The 15,166-nt window shown below is 53.2% G+C and overlaps 1 protein-coding gene across 1 annotated transcript in view; it reads left to right on the forward strand.

Moving 5' to 3' along the window:
- SHB (SH2 domain containing adaptor protein B) overlaps positions 1-15,166 on the forward strand; it is a 139,340-nt gene that overhangs the window by 102,760 nt on the left and 21,414 nt on the right. The window contains exon 5 of the mRNA XM_012463408.3: positions 6,783-6,902. Coding sequence (XP_012318831.2) covers positions 6,783-6,902 — 120 coding nt within the window. The remainder of the gene's footprint in view (positions 1-6,782; positions 6,903-15,166) is intronic.

Genomic DNA, 15,166 nt, shown 5'->3' on the forward strand with positions numbered 1-15,166 from the left:
GAGCAGGAGAATCAGCTGAGCCCAGGAGGTTGAGACTGTGGTGAGCTGTGATCACAATACTGCAGTGAGCCTAGGCAACAGAGCAAGACCCTGTCTCAAAAAAAAAAACACTCCCAGACTGAGACATGCTAGAACTCTAGGGGCCTTCTAGTCTGCCCCTACCTCCCCCTCCGCATACAGATGGGCAGTTTGAGGATCTTGGAAGGTTGAAGCAAGCTCCCACCAAGCCAGTGGTAGACCCGGGATTAGAACAAACATCTCCTGGCTTCCAGCCCCGAGCTTGTTCTCTCCACCCTGTGTTGTCACCCTTACCTTCAATGGCAGGAGGGACTGCAAAAGAATCTACAGGATTTACTCCTTGTTTTTACATCTTAGTTTCTAATTTCATCATGCAGTAAATAAGTTCTTGGAAAACTAAATATAAACTCAATCTTTTCCACTAAGTGTAAAACTATGTGTAAATTAGATTTATTTTCTAGCTGCAGTGGTCTTGCTCCGTGTCTGCTTGATACTATTAGAGTTGAGCAGGGCCTTTCCACTCTTGATGCGGGTTTTCTCAGCCCCTTTCTCTAGATATTTCCCACCTCCAGTCAGTGGGTGGCCAAGTTCCATCCATGCTGCCCCCAGGGTCCAATGTCCCTTCCGTCCTTGCTGCCCCCAGCACTGTGCGGGGCCCTGCCCTTTATTGGCCACCCCACCCCCACCCCCTTGGCCATGGTCATCATCTCCCTGCTCTGCCAAATCCTCCCTGGGTGCAGGTTCCTGCTCTGCTCTGAAACCTTCAGTGGCTTCACATTACCTCCTGGATAAAGTCCCACCTCCCTAGCCTGCCGTTCATTCTGTGAATTGTCCCCAAACTATATTTTCAGTTTCTAGCCATGCCTCATACCTGGACTAGAGTGAGCTTCTCCAGGAACTTGATGAAGCAGGTATGGGACCTGTGCTGGTGTCCTTGGGTATCTTGTCTGCTTAAACAAGCAAATGTGCAATAAAGGGTTGTCAGCCCATTGCCTAGATGAGAACATCAGGGCTCAGAGTGGTGCAGATCCTTGGCAAGGACTCAGGGCTCAGAGTACCCCCAACCTTGTGACTCAGACCCCACCCTGTCCCCTCCCCTGTCCTCCGCTTACTCTTTGCTCATTCTCACCCTTAGCCTGGCACAGAGTAGGCACGCATAAGGCCAGGAGACTCGGTGACACCATGCATGGTTCGTGAGCCCTCCCTAGTGTGTGTCACATACTGTGTTCGTCTTTGCCCAGGGATTCTGGTCTTGGCATGGCCGGCAGGGCATCCCCTCACAGGAAATTCTCACTTGGTGAGCAGGATGCAGGATTTTCCGAATGACATCATGTGCTGCCCTTTTAAGCAAGTGCTGTCATCTCTGGAGGCTTCTGCCGCCTTGAGAGTGCTCCACTCCTGCTGTACAGACCACATCGGGGAGGTGCTCCCAGCCAGCTGTGAATCGTCTCTCACAGCCATGCAGATCGACTGGCAGGTTTTGCTTATTTCTGATCAAACTGTGCACTTTTCATCAACAAACTACGACCCACAGATGTTCAGCGTGTGTCCTAACCAGCAGTGGCCAGGTCTGCCTGGGTCGATCTGGGCACAGCCTGTCCTCTCCCACCCCTGGACTCAGCCTTCATTGAAAGGCAGGGGAATTGGGCTTCCTTTCCTTTCCCATTCCCTCTTGACAGGGCCCCCAGCCAAGTCCAGAGTCATGACTGGCTTTTCCTCCCCCACCATCTCATCTCTCCAGGATTAACTCCCCAAGATGAGTCAGAAGACCTGACTCATCACCCAAGGGATGTGCTTAGGGTAAAATCTCACTTCAGATAGAGCCTGATGACCCCAGTAAAGAGGATCACCTAATCCCCCACCTGGACTGATGCTGCTCTAGAGCTCAGGAGGCATCCAGTCTGATCCTCTCATCCACCCTAGCGCAAAGGGAGAGAGGAGGGGGAGACCGAGGCACTGGGGGTTTGCCCCAGGTCACACAGTGTGGCTGAGGATGGGCAGGCACACGTCTGCCTGGGTGCCCATACTACCTGCCTTCCCTCCTGGGACAGCAGAAAAGCTGCTCCAGTGCTCAGAGTCTGTCCCCACTGCCTCCTGGAGAAGCCCCACCCGCACCCCCTCTTCTTCTTCCATCATTACCATCAGTATATACATGTGTTCCAGTAACAAACTTTGTCAACATAAGTTAAAAAAAAAAATAACCTTGACCCAACATTCCTCTCTAGGTACTGCCCCTCCTGAGAACAGAAACTCCATGAGGACAGAAACTTGTCTAGATCACCACTGCATCCCCTGTGCCCAGAACAGTGCCCAGCATGTAACAGGTGCTGAATAAGTAGGTGCTGCATGAATGAACAGAGTCTCCAAAGAGCTACCAGCACTTCTCCCCTCTGTCACCTCCCCTTCTCTCTCACCCACCACAATTAGTCTCCCTTTTATGTCCGGGTCCCCAGACAACCCCCTCAGTCCTCTGTGGCAGTCAGCACAGTTGACCACTCTCCTGGGCCTCTGCGCCTGTTTTTCCTCCTGCCTCCCTGGCCACTCTTCCATCTCCTCTGCTGGCTCCTTGCCTCTGCTTGACCGGAAGGTCGGCCTTTCCAGGACTCAGTTTCCAACCACGTTCTCTCTCTGGATTGTCTCTCCCAGGGTCCTGGTGGTGACTCACAGATGCGTAGCCCTAGCCCACCCCTCTCCCAGCGCTCCTGACTCCTACTTCCAGTGGCTTCCTGGCATCTCCACTTGGCTGACAAGTGGGCATCTCAAACTTAACATGTTCAAAATTGGGCTCCTGATCTTCTCCTCGAAACTTGCTCCTCCCCCAGCTTCCACATCTCCAAAATTGGTGTCACCATGGCTGAAGCCACAAACTTGGCATCATCTTGATTCCTTTTTTTGCTTGACATCAGCATCTGTTGTGTTATCAAATTCTGCCAGTGCTCCCTCCAAAGTACCACCAGAATCCATCATTCCTCCATCTTTGCAGCCGCCTTCCAAGTGAACTACCGCAGCAGCACCCTAACTCGTCTCCTCTGGCCCTCCTTAGGGCAACCTGACTGACGGTCTGTGAGATTTCCCAGGGCAAGTAACAGCTCCTAACACTCTTATTGCTGAGGATAAGATCAAACTTCTCTTGAGCACAAGAACTGGCCATGCCTCCTGCCTGCTGCTCACAGTGCCTGGGCCCTTCTTGCTGCCTTTCTGCTCAGTGAGGGCCCCAAGCGCATTCCTACCTCAGGACCTTTGCACTTGCTGCTGCTTTTGCAGAGAAGATGTTTTCTTTGGCTCTTCACATGATTGGCTCCTTCTCATGTTCTCAGGCCACATGTCGTCTCCTCAGGGGCCTCCCCTGCCCATTCATTTCTAAATAGCCATCTTACCCAACCCCAGTCACTTGCCTTATGGTAACCCCAGGAAGCTTGCATAGCTCTTGTCACTGTCTAGAATTGTTTCCTGTATCTCTTTGTTGACTCTCCCTCTCCCTCCATCAGCCCTATGAGATCTAAGGTATACTGAGTGGTGAATAAATACTGGATGAGCTCATGGGTATTGGCCAGGGTGAAGAACGATAGTTGAGTCTCCCTCACCCCCCTGGTTCTGACCTGACAGGCCAACTCCATGAGGTCCAGCCCATTGCTGAGATGACCTCCTGCCTGGATTCTCTTTCCAGGTGAAGCAAGGCCTACATGGGCCCAACAGTTGTTGTGTGTAGCCGCCCCACAGGACCACCCAGCCCAGCCTGACTCCTGGTCTCCAGCCTTGTGCTGACAGGCTTCCCAGTGCTGGCCCGGCCCCCAGATCCAGCACCCTCTGCTGTGTTCCTCAGCCCCTTGTACCCTGCCCTCACTTCTGTGTGGAGCACTGGGGGAGGGACTGGCAGCTTATCCTGTGTACCACCTGGGATTCCCCTTGACAAGGATCCAGAGGCCATGCCCCCTCTCAGAGCCAGGCTTTCTCCTGAGCTCAGGGAGGGCGGACGGCAGGCAGCGCCTCCCCAGAGACCACTTCCAGGCCTTTCCCTGAGGACAGCTCAGCTTCAATGGCTGGGTCTTGTTTTCCTAATAAAACATTTTTTGTCAGCTCACTGGGGGTGTGTTGCACAGTGAAATCTCCCAGCGGGCAGCTTTCCCAAACTTGTTAACTCTTACTTCTGAAGTCGCTGCTGTCTTGGTTTCTCCTTATTACAGCCATATAGCCTTTGTGGGCCTTCGTGTCTTGAGAAGTGTTTCAATTGTGGCAACCCATGCGTCCCCCAACTTCACCTTCCTCTTTACGTATTTCTCTGTAACTTTAGAAAGAAAGGGGTCTGTGGTCTGCATGCTCTTCCTGTCTCCTCCCCTGAAAGGTCTCCGCCTCAGATGTCCAGCTTGGTGGCTACCACCTGGACCGTCCACCACTTGGCCACATTCCCATTGGGATAGGAACACTCACATGTACTCTCCAGTCCTCGACTTTAAAGTTGATTTTTTTTCCTAGGGTTATAATTTTGTTGTGGCCACTGCTTCTAGCTGTTGAGCTCTGCCTTGTGAGTGGCAGGAATTGCATGGGGATGGGCAGTGTGGGTCTTTCTCTGAGGAGCATGTCAGTGAACTCTCAGAGCCACGGTTTGCAGGACACTCTGAGACAGGCACCAGGAGACAGCATCCCCACTTGCACCTGGAAATGTGAAATGCAGCCTCTGGATGGGCAGGGGCTGCAGCCATTGTAGATGGGGATGTCACCACATCGCTTTCCACTAATGCTGCAGCTGCTTCAGTTAGGACTCACCCCACACCAGGCTCTACGTTAGCCCTTCCTGCAAGGACACTTGTTTCATTCTCACAGACCAAGAGAGGCTGGCATGATCCTCACTTAATACAAGTCGCCTGGTCAGCGGCTTGCCTGGCCGGTGGGCAGCAGAGCCACCATTCGAAGCAGCATCCATGCCTCTATGGACGATGCACATTCCAGCCACAGCACTGTCCAGTGTCTCTGCCTCTCCTGACTGAGTCTCACCCCCTCCACTGCCCGCCGGAGACCATCATGTAAACAGAAATGTATTTTGAGTGTGTCCACTCATAGGCAGTGAGGATCTTTATTCTTTCCCGGCAATTTTACCTTCAGCTCTTCGAGTCATGAAAATCAGTGAGCCAGGCACGGTGGTACATGCCTGTAGTCCCACTACTTGGGAAGCCGAGATAGGAGGATCCCTTAAGCCCAGGAGTTTGAGGCTGCAGTGAGCCATGATCACACCACTGCACTTCAGTCAGGGTAACAGAGTGAAACTCTGTCTCTAAACACCCCCACCTCCCCCCTCAAAAAAAACAAAAAATCAAAGGAAAGAAAAAGGAAAATCAGGCCAGATGTAACAGTTCACGCCTGTAATCCTAGCACTTTGGGAGGTGAGATGGGAGAATCACTTGAGCTCAGGAATTCGAGATTAGCCTGGGCAACATAGTAAGACCCTGTCTCTAGAAAAGATTTAATAATAGCCGGGAATGATGGCACACATCTGTAGTCACAGCTACTCAGGAGACTGAGGTGGGAGGATCACTTGAGCCCTTGATATTGGGGCAGCAGTGAGCTATGATTGCACCACTGCACTCTAGCCTGGGTAGAGTGAGACCCTGTCTCAAAAAAAAAAAACAAAGAAAATTATTGTTCCCATTTCCTCCTGTGATGCGAGTTAGGGGATTAGTTGGGCCCTCTGCACGGCAATCCTCCCCTCAGATTCTGCTGTCTGCCCTCCTCTAGCATGCCTAGTGTCTGAGAGCGGTGATGCTAGATTCCCACGTGCCCAAGCAGTGCCAGAGCCATCTGGCAGGAGCATGGACAGCACCTCACTGCCCCCCGTCCACGTCTCTGCACACATCACTGAATCAGAGCATGGCCTTCCTGTCAGCACCCTCTGATGGTTTCCATGTTGCTCAAACGGAGAAGAGCCCCTGTCGCAGCCCCATTTCAGGACCTCTTGCCCACCCCTCCCCCTTGCTGCCTCTCTTTGTCCATGCTGGCCCCTGGCTGTTTCCAGAACACTCTAGGCAGCCTCCTGCCTTGGCCTTCGCTGCTCTTTTGTCTACCAAGAAAGCTCCTCTCCGGCTTCCCTCCTCACTGCCTGCAGGGCTGCACCGAAACATCACTTTTTTTTCTTTTGTTTTTGAGACGGAGTCTCACTCTCACCCAGGCTGGAGTGCAGTGGCACGATCTTGACTCACTGCAGCCTCTGGCTTCTGGGTTCAAGCGATTCTTCAGCATCAGCCTCCTGAGTAGCTGGGATTACAGACACCCACCACCACGCCTGTCTGATTTTGTATTTTTAGTAGAGATGGGGTTTTACCACGTTGGCCAGGCTGGTTTTGAACTCCTGACCTCAGGTGATCCACCCGCCTCTGCCTCCCAAAGTGTTGGGATTACAGGCATGAGCCACCGCACCTTGAAAAGGCTTCCCTGACAGCCTGCCTGAAACAGTCCCCCATCGGCCCCCAGCCGCATGACCCTATGCCACTTCATCTCCATGGTGCCCATTCCCACACCGTGTGCTCTGTGATGACTTGAGTGTCTGTGGCCCGACTCCCTGCACCCGAGCATAAGCTTCCCATGAAAGGTGACTGGCTTTCATTTACTGTGCTCTCCCCAGGACCCAGCAGCAGCAGGCGGACAGTGGCTACCCATGGACTGAAGCCTGCTTGCATAGGGAGGCCCCCTGCCGTGCTCAGCCTCCTGAGGCCAGTCAGGGCCATGGGAATCCTGTAGAGCTGGGCTCTGACCACTCTCTGCCCTCTCCACAGATGGTATCACGGAGCCATCAGCAGAGGAGATGCCGAGAACCTGCTGCGACTCTGCAAGGAGTGTAGCTACCTTGTCCGGAACAGCCAGACCAGCAAGCACGACTACTCCCTCTCCCTGAGGTGAGTGCTGCCCGAGCACCCCAGCCCTCCTCGACAGCCACCGGCCGCTGTGCCTGTGGCAGAAAGACGCGCCAGTGTCCCCTGGGAAACTTGCCAGCGCAGGTTATTTCAAGCCTGGGTCTTTCAATTTGATCCTGTTCTCCTGGGATACAGAGGAGTTTTTATGTTTGCCATCACTGCCTTCCCAGAAAAGGAAGGGCCTTTTCCTAGGATTTTATATCAACTGTCCGAGAATAGCTTTCACATCTGCTGTGAGCCGGGGTGGTACAAAGCTCTTAAAGCATGCCTCATTCATCTCTCAAAACCCACGACAGTCCTTTGATTTTTTTGAGGAACATATCGTCCCCAATTTGCAGATGAGGAAACAGACTAACGGAGGTGGGTGTGGCTGGCCCAACTCACCAGGCCAGGATTTGCGACCGGCCCTTGACTCTCTGCCGCTGTGAGCATGACCCTTTCCTAGCACTCTGGCTTGCAGTTTAGGTGGGCCCGAGTTTGGGCATCACACAAAGTCTAGGAGGAACGCCAGGAAGAGCTGGTGTTAGTGCCTGTGGCAGCTTTGGAAACTCTCAGGTCTTTCTGACCCATGAGACATTTCTGTCAGGATGACCAGACACAAAAATAAGAAAAGGGTGTTTTAGTTGGATGCTATTGCTGGATGGGACCCAAAAGAATGTCTAGACCCATTTTACAGACAGAAAAACTGAGGCCCAGAGAAAGGAGGGATTTGCCAAGGACACCTAGAGAGTTGGTAACATAATTGGGGTGTAAACCCAGGGTCCTCAGGCAGCACAGACCCCCCAGAAGCAGTGAAGTCCTCTGCCTGCCATCCTCTCTGTCCAATTCACCACTGTTAGAGGCCATGGGAGGGAAAGCAGGCCTGCAGGGACACAGCTGTCAGGAGAGCCTACACACATGCCGGCCCTGTAGACAGAGGTTTCAGTAAAGCCAAGGAAGGTAGAACTGGCCTGTGCTCTCTGCTCACAACTGATCCCTGCCCCCATCTTCTGGGCTTTGCCCTGAGAGGGACAGTAACAAACTGCAGAGTCAGGAGGGCGGCAGGCATGGGCAGGCAGAGGCAGGGAGGGCACACAGGCTCTGGTAGTCTGCCTAGAACAGAGGGAGCATGTGGACATGGGGTGAGGACCATGCATCTCTCAAGGACTGTCAGGGCAGAGGGAGCGGATGTGCAGATGGGGGACTTGTGGGCAGACGATGGATAGGCAGATTCCAGCTCTGCAAGAAGAAAAGTTTCCTAACAGCCAAAGCGTGTCAAGAATTACAGCTACCCAAGCTGCCTCAAGGTGGTGAGCCTGTCATCACTGGGTGAATAAGACCAAAGGCTAGACCACCCCCTAACCAGAGAGGACGCAAAGGGAATTTCTAGCCAGTGATAGGGCACTCAAAACAAATAAGAAATAGGTACCTTGCTCTTCTCCAAGCTGCTCGTGTCTGCATAATTCATTGTCTGCTATCAGACCTGATGACTTAAAGAATTGGGTCAGTTATGGCAGCCGAAGAAAGTGCCCCACTGCAACTGGGGCCAGGTGGGAGGTGGCCAAAGCCAGAGGAGCAGAATTGGACTGCAGAAAGGGCAGCGGCAAGGGGGTCATGGACACCACCAGGCCTGCCAATGGGGCCACCAAGGTGAATGGTGCTCTTCTGGGCTGTGAGAGGTAAAGGAAGCAGGCGGCATCAGTGGCAGGACTCAATGTCACCATCCTTCCCTGCATCTTGGATTCCTCGGTGCTCCAGGGACCCTCTAGGGCACTGGTCATTTGGAGTTGTCACTCTGTCTCCCTCCCCATCTGTCTCTAAGTTTCTCAGTGAGCCTCATTCCTCCTGGAATCGCCATGCCTGGGGGCCTGGCCTAGAGGGGCCTCCATGAAAGGATTGGGGAGGATGGGACAGAGCACTCCATGCCAAGCCTGGCCATTCGTCCTCGAGGGCCAGAGCCCCATCAGCTGCTCCAGCTTCCTATTCATCCACTGGGGAAGTGCTGAGCCCTGAACTGAGGGCTTGCCTGGCTGCCACTGGGGCCTCTTGGTAACTCCAGTGCTGACCTGCCTTCGAAGGAACAGCAGCCTATTGAGTACCCAGGATGTGCCAGGGCTGAGGTCCCAATCGGGGAGCAAACAAGGAACCTAGAACCAGTGGCAGAAATAAGAGCACCAGCTGTCTCCTGCGGAAAACGTTTCTCAGTCCCCTATGCAGTACACCCTCAGTTATCAAAGCAGGTCCAGATGCCAGCTCACAGTGGGGCTCAGAGGGCCAGAAGCATCATTCCGTCTCCTCGCTGGGATGTGCCATTTCCTAGAGGGTAGGACCACCCTTGACAACACCTTGATTCTGCAGTCACAGTGTAGGCATATAGTCCCAAGGGCCCGGCTGCGTGTGGTGGAGAAGGCAGGGGACAGGCCTCCTACACGCCTGGCTTCCTGCACTCACTGGCCTTGTGGCCTTGGCCAGTCACACCATCGGGGCCTCAGTGTCCTCATCTGTGCACTGGGGATGGCGATGAGCTGCTGACAGACAGCATGCTTGGCCCAGCCAGCACCGTGTCAGTGTCATCTAGTATGATTCCCATTACCCTGCCCTGCTTCCTGGAGTTTTTAAGAGCCACAGGAAGGACCTATTGTCCAGAATTTTGGATGGGAGTCCTGTCCTGCCACTTGCTGCTCCCTGTGTGACACTGGGCAAGTTTCTTCCTCTACATCTGTCCAGTGGGGAGTTGGGCTTCGATGGGCTCTAAGGCCACCTCCACCTATGACATGAGGGGCTCTCTAACTCCCCCCATGTCCCTGTCTGTGGGCTGGACCACCTGTGCCTTCCAGGTGAGGGGAGGAGGTAGAGGGAGACTGGGAAGGTGGCCCAGAAGGCTCTACCATCAGGCCCTGAGTTTGTCTTCCTGGACCCATTCCGTGGACCCCATTATCAGGACCTGTCATTTGGGTGACCCATCTGTGCCCAAAGGAGCTGGAGGTGAGAGTCTTGTTTTGCATGCAGATCTAGAGGCATTAGATCACCACCTCCAAAGGTCAGGGGATAGCCTCACCTGCTCAGCTTTGCCCTGAAGAATGCCAGAAGTGGGGATGTGGGCTGGGCTAGGCATTCTATGGCTAAGCCAGGCAGCCCACTCAGGGAGGTGAACTTGCTTCCCAGAGGAGCACAGCTCCCAGTGACCAGTCCCACTGCTGGTTGGGAGGCAATGCCCTGGAATGAATCACCTCAACCACAAAGGGAACAGTCCTGGTACTGCATGTCCTGGCTGCCTGGAGCGAGCACCATCTTTGCCAGCCACCAAGTGAGGGGCCTGATTTCTCAGATACTCCCGGCCTCCTTGGGCGGGGTGGATGGGGAATGGCATTCCTGATACTGTCAGGAGCTTGGTGCAGTTGACATCGGAATTCCAGCTATGCTGGTTCCCCGCCTCTGGCCATTTTCATGTGAGCCTTGGGTCCTGCCTGGAGAGTGTTCTAGGGTGGAGAAAGGATCTGGGGGAGTCCAGCCTCAGAGGACACCCGATCCACCCTTCCCTCAGCAGATATTTTTCAGAGCCCTCTGTACCAGGCATGGGGCTGGGCATCAGAGACAGTGCAGAGGTGAGAACAGCCAGACCCAGCCTCCAGAGCTCAGCCTGACCAGGCCAGCCTGTGTTATCTTGTTGTTCACAGGTCTGCACAGGGGATCTTGGGAGCCCTGAGTTGGCATGTGGGTGGGCAGTCCCTACCACAGAGGGTCAGGAGAGGCTGCAGGGAGAAGGTTGCAACCGAACCTTAAAGAGAAGCCAAGTGTTGCCCATGCAGGGATGGCTAGCAGGGCAGCTCAAGTAGAGGGGACAGCCCAGGCAGAGCCATGGAGGTACAGGAGAGCCTTGGCAGGTCTCGGGGGCTCCCAGAAGAGTTGAGATGTAGTTCTCAGTGATGGGGCCACTAACGTGCAGGTTGCACTCACAGGAGTCCTGCTGCGAGCCATTTTCTTCCTCATCTTAGGCTGGGGAACGCTGAATGCCTGCCAGGGTCCACAGCAGAGCCAAGACGGGACTCCAGCCATGTCCTCCCATCTCCTCCCTAGCATTCCTTACATTCAGTCAAAAGGTCTTCCAGTGTCAAACCTGGAAGTGACTTTGAGGCCCATTTACTCCAATCCCTTTGCTTCATGGGTGGGGAAACTAACACCCAGAGGGGATTCGTGATTGATGTAAGGGTACCCAGCTGGCAGTTGACAACTGACCACAGAGATGGTGACAGCTTCCCACTATGATGACCAGACAGATCGTGGATCAGCCCAACCTGTCACCTGTCTGCATTCCACCCCCAACTTTCTGCACCTACAGTGACCCACAGTGGTGCCTGCACACCTCATCACATTTCAGAGCCCCCTCCATGGCAGGGGGTCCCCACCTGTGAATTGTCTTCAGCGATTCTGCCTGATTGCTCTTGAACACTTTTCTCATCCCCTCCTGCCTGCAGAACTCTCCCCCTTAGCTGCCCGCCAACTCGCTGGCCTGGCATCTACCACTGGCCCCTGGCTACTTTCACCCCAGCCTCAGGAAGCAAAGGGTTGAACTGAGAAATTAGCAAGAACATGTCAAACTCTTAACACAGTTTCCCGTCTCTGCAAAGGCTGGCAGGGGAGGAAAGGGATGAAAAGCCTTGAAAAAAATCTCATTGAAAGGCTCTTCAGGCACTTTGGCCTGTGAATGACTGAATGACTGTAAGTGAGTTCTGCTTTGGTGAGTTTTTGCAAAGGAATGTGGACAAGATGAGGGAAGCAGGACTTCAAAGACTAGAGGGTTTGTAGCCGGGAGGCAGACAGTAGGGAGCCTGGGTGAGCACCTGACCTCCAATTCTGCTTCTGCCCTGGTGGAGCAGGGGTCCTGTGTGACCCATGGGAAGGGGCACTGAGTGGCACCTCTGAGGCCTCTGCAGGCAGCAGCTTTGACAAGGACCCAGCCCCTGCTCAATTGAGGTGGTGAGAATCCCAATTCCAGTGGGGGATATGGCCACATACAGTCCTCATGAAGGGACCTTTGGCTTTCTAATCCCTGAAGGCAAATAGCCTGGCATCTTTCACGCGTGACCTAAGGAGCCGCCTCTGAGGTCTGGCCTGATTCCATCATGCCATGGCACTTGGTCGTTCACAGCCTGACAAGGAAAGGAAAACACACATACCTGTAAGTCATGGACAATGTATTCAGTGCTGCCCAAAGTAGAAAGTACTCTTTCTGTGAAAGGTTCCAGGCTATGAAAGAGGGATGGAACTAGGAAGGGGAATGCAAAGGATGAGCAGGCCTTAGGCAGGCTGCATAGAGAAGGGGCCCAGAGACAGGGCAGTGCAGAGCTTGCAATAAGAACAACAAATGACACATTAATCTGAGTCCAAGAGCCCGAATTACCAGGTGGAGGGGTTGGGGCTTTAGCTGTGAGGCAACAGGGAGTCCCTGAAGGTTTTAAGCAGGATGTGTGCTATTCTCAGGCCTGTGCCATGATCCCCCATCCCTCATTATGTCCCTACACTTGCCACATGAACTGACACAGACTGAGAGCTGGGGAGGGGCCTGTTGTAGGAGTCCAGAAGGCAAGCAGCATGTGGACAGGCATCCCAGGGAGATCAAGACATCCCAGGGAGATCGAGACAGCCCTTTTCAAGATGGAAAGTAAAAACATAGGCTCTGCAGTCAGGTACCTGAATCCAAGTCCTGCTTCCGTCTCTCACCCACACCTGATGCAAGCAAGGTACTGTGCCTTCCTGAGCATCACGGGGTGCTTGCCTCAGCGAGAAGTAAGCATTGGCAAGTAAGCCCTGCACACACATGGTGCTCAGTATATACCAGTCTCTGCTTCTCCCAGCTTTCCAGAGCCTTCAGAAATCACCGTGGAAGCAGCAGAGTGGACAGAGCCCTGGGGGTGAGTCCAGGCTTTCCTGCTGCACTAAGTGACTTGGGCAAGTATCTTCTCCGCTTGCATTGACAAAATGAGGATCTGGGGTCTGATTAATAAACTTGTTTCCAGTTTAAGGGTTCCATGACTAGACCACTTTCCTCTCAGTCCAAGGATGGCAGGAAGGTCCCATCTCCTTCTCTCTAAGGAGGGGAGGAGGGAGGCAGGACATTATCAAGAACGTGCCTCCTGTCCTTCAGATTGCTTGATGGCAGTTGTATCCGGCATAGAGCAGCAGGGTTTGTGCTGACTGCTGGGTACTCAGTCTTCATCCAGCAAATGCCTCCTGTGACTCCAGAGGAGGGTAGGTGGGTGCAACAGGGCCAAGAAGAGCTGAGGGGCACTGGGGGTGCACAGCAGTTACGGTTGTTTTTCTTTTGTCTGTCCCTTCATTGATTAATATAGCAAAGAGGAGGGTTTTCAAACAGTAGGCATGTCTGGGTCCAGGCAGGCAAGTGATTAATCTTAGTTTGTTGCTGCTGACAGCTAGGAGCAAGAAATAATAAAGGTTTGTGGAGGGTGGGAGTGGGGATATGAGGAAGGCTGCTGTCCCTTCATCTGTCAGCAGGGAACAAGTCTCCACCTCCTTCTGCCGTCCAAGCATCCCTTTGTGGGTTAGCATCTGAGACTCCAGATACTTAGCTCCATCGTGGTTGCCTGCTCCCATATGTGAGCCACCAGGGCAGTCCCTGCAAGGCCACAGCGGGGCCTCCCTGGCTGTTGTTGAGTTCCCTGCACAGCTCCAGAATGCCTGAACTTAGTCAGTCACTGTATTCCCCAGCCAGGTCCCTGCAGGGATGATGAAGCCTTTTAAGGGCAAACTTCAGGGAAGGCAGGTGTGTGCAGCTTGGGCACAGTACTGCTCGCCTTGGGACCCCCACACTGCCCAGCTGTGGTCGCGGGGGCCCTGAGCTCCTGGCCACGTGCTCTATGACCCCCAGCAAAGGGAGCTCTGCACAGTGGTGAAGACGATGGCTCTGGATCTTGGCTTAGGCTCTTGAAACCCAACTCTACCACATACTAATAGGGTAGTGTTGGGCAAGGAGACTGAACATCACTGAGCCTCAGTTTCCTCATCTATAAAATGTGTTTCACAGGTGTATTAATGAAGAGACACTATATGTGAAGTGCTTAGCATATGCTCTGCATATAGTGAGTGCTGTATCAGTGGTAGCTCAAATGTCTTTATTAGAGACTTCAGAGAGCCACAGGTTGTTGGGGAAAGACCTCAGTGTGGCCCAACACCTTGCAAATTGGATTCAACATGGGCGTCTCCAGCTATGCCCACATCCACTCTCCTTTACGATGGTGAGTTCTAGATTTTTATGTGGCTACAACTGGAAAGAATCCTGGAGAATCTCACAGAGCTGGAGTCCAATCCAGGCTACCCTCTTCCTGGATAACCGCTCTTGAATCTGTCATCTCTCTTGCATTCTGTGCATGGTGCTTTGGTGTGACCTTGGATGAGTGAGTGAACTTCTCTGACCTCCCAGTTGCTCATCAGGAGCTGGAGATGGTGACCACTCAGCAGGTATCCTTTTTCATCACCATTCTGCTGCCCCTCCAGCTCTCCGGCCACGTCTTCCGAACTTACGGTCTGGCCTCCTCATCTCCAGGGAAGCATGTTTGCAGCCAGTCAAGGTAGCAGCTCTGGGAGTACACTGAGAAGAAATCTTGGGGTTTAGGGAACAGAAAGAGACTTTTTCTATTTTCTGGTCCAATATCTTGAACAAGTGGAGATACTGAGGCCCAGAGAGAGGAAGAAGCTTGCCTGCCTCTGGCTTTCCCAGCAGGCCCTGTTTGCTAGCAGCATTTGAGCTAGCCTGAGTCAGGGCGGCAGGGGTGGTGGGGGAAGTGGGGGTCTGCCACTTTGCTCTTAACACGGGGAGAATTTCATGTCCTTTCAGGGCTGATGGAGAAAAAATGAACTTTCTGCTCTATTAGCATGCTTCGTATTTTCTCCTTCTAAAAGGTTTAAAGGAAATGCCACAATTAGGAGCTGCTGCTGTAGGCAAAACAAAGACTCCTCAAACACTCTTTGCAGAGGACTAAATGAGAACAGTGAACTTTAGAATGTGCAGATGCCTTGCAGGATAAGGGAGTGTACCGTTGAAAGGACATTGTGGGGAATATTAGATGACATTTCCCTTTATTCAGAACTACAGAGAAAATGAGCCCTGCTGGTGGTAAAACATCGCCAAAGAATACCACCCTCAACATTAGACTGTCACCTCTCCTGGACTCGAAGCTTAGCCCTTTGGTGATTCTGGTGCAGTGGGGGTGGGGAGTGTAGGAACAGCCCTGGGCTTATGCCCTGGAGAC

Source organism: Aotus nancymaae, unplaced genomic scaffold (genome assembly GCF_030222135.1).
Source record: "Aotus nancymaae isolate 86718 unplaced genomic scaffold, 86718_ANA_hifiasm-v0.15.2.pri h1tg000003l, whole genome shotgun sequence".
In the NCBI taxonomy this organism is placed as follows: domain Eukaryota; kingdom Metazoa; phylum Chordata; class Mammalia; order Primates; family Aotidae; genus Aotus; species Aotus nancymaae.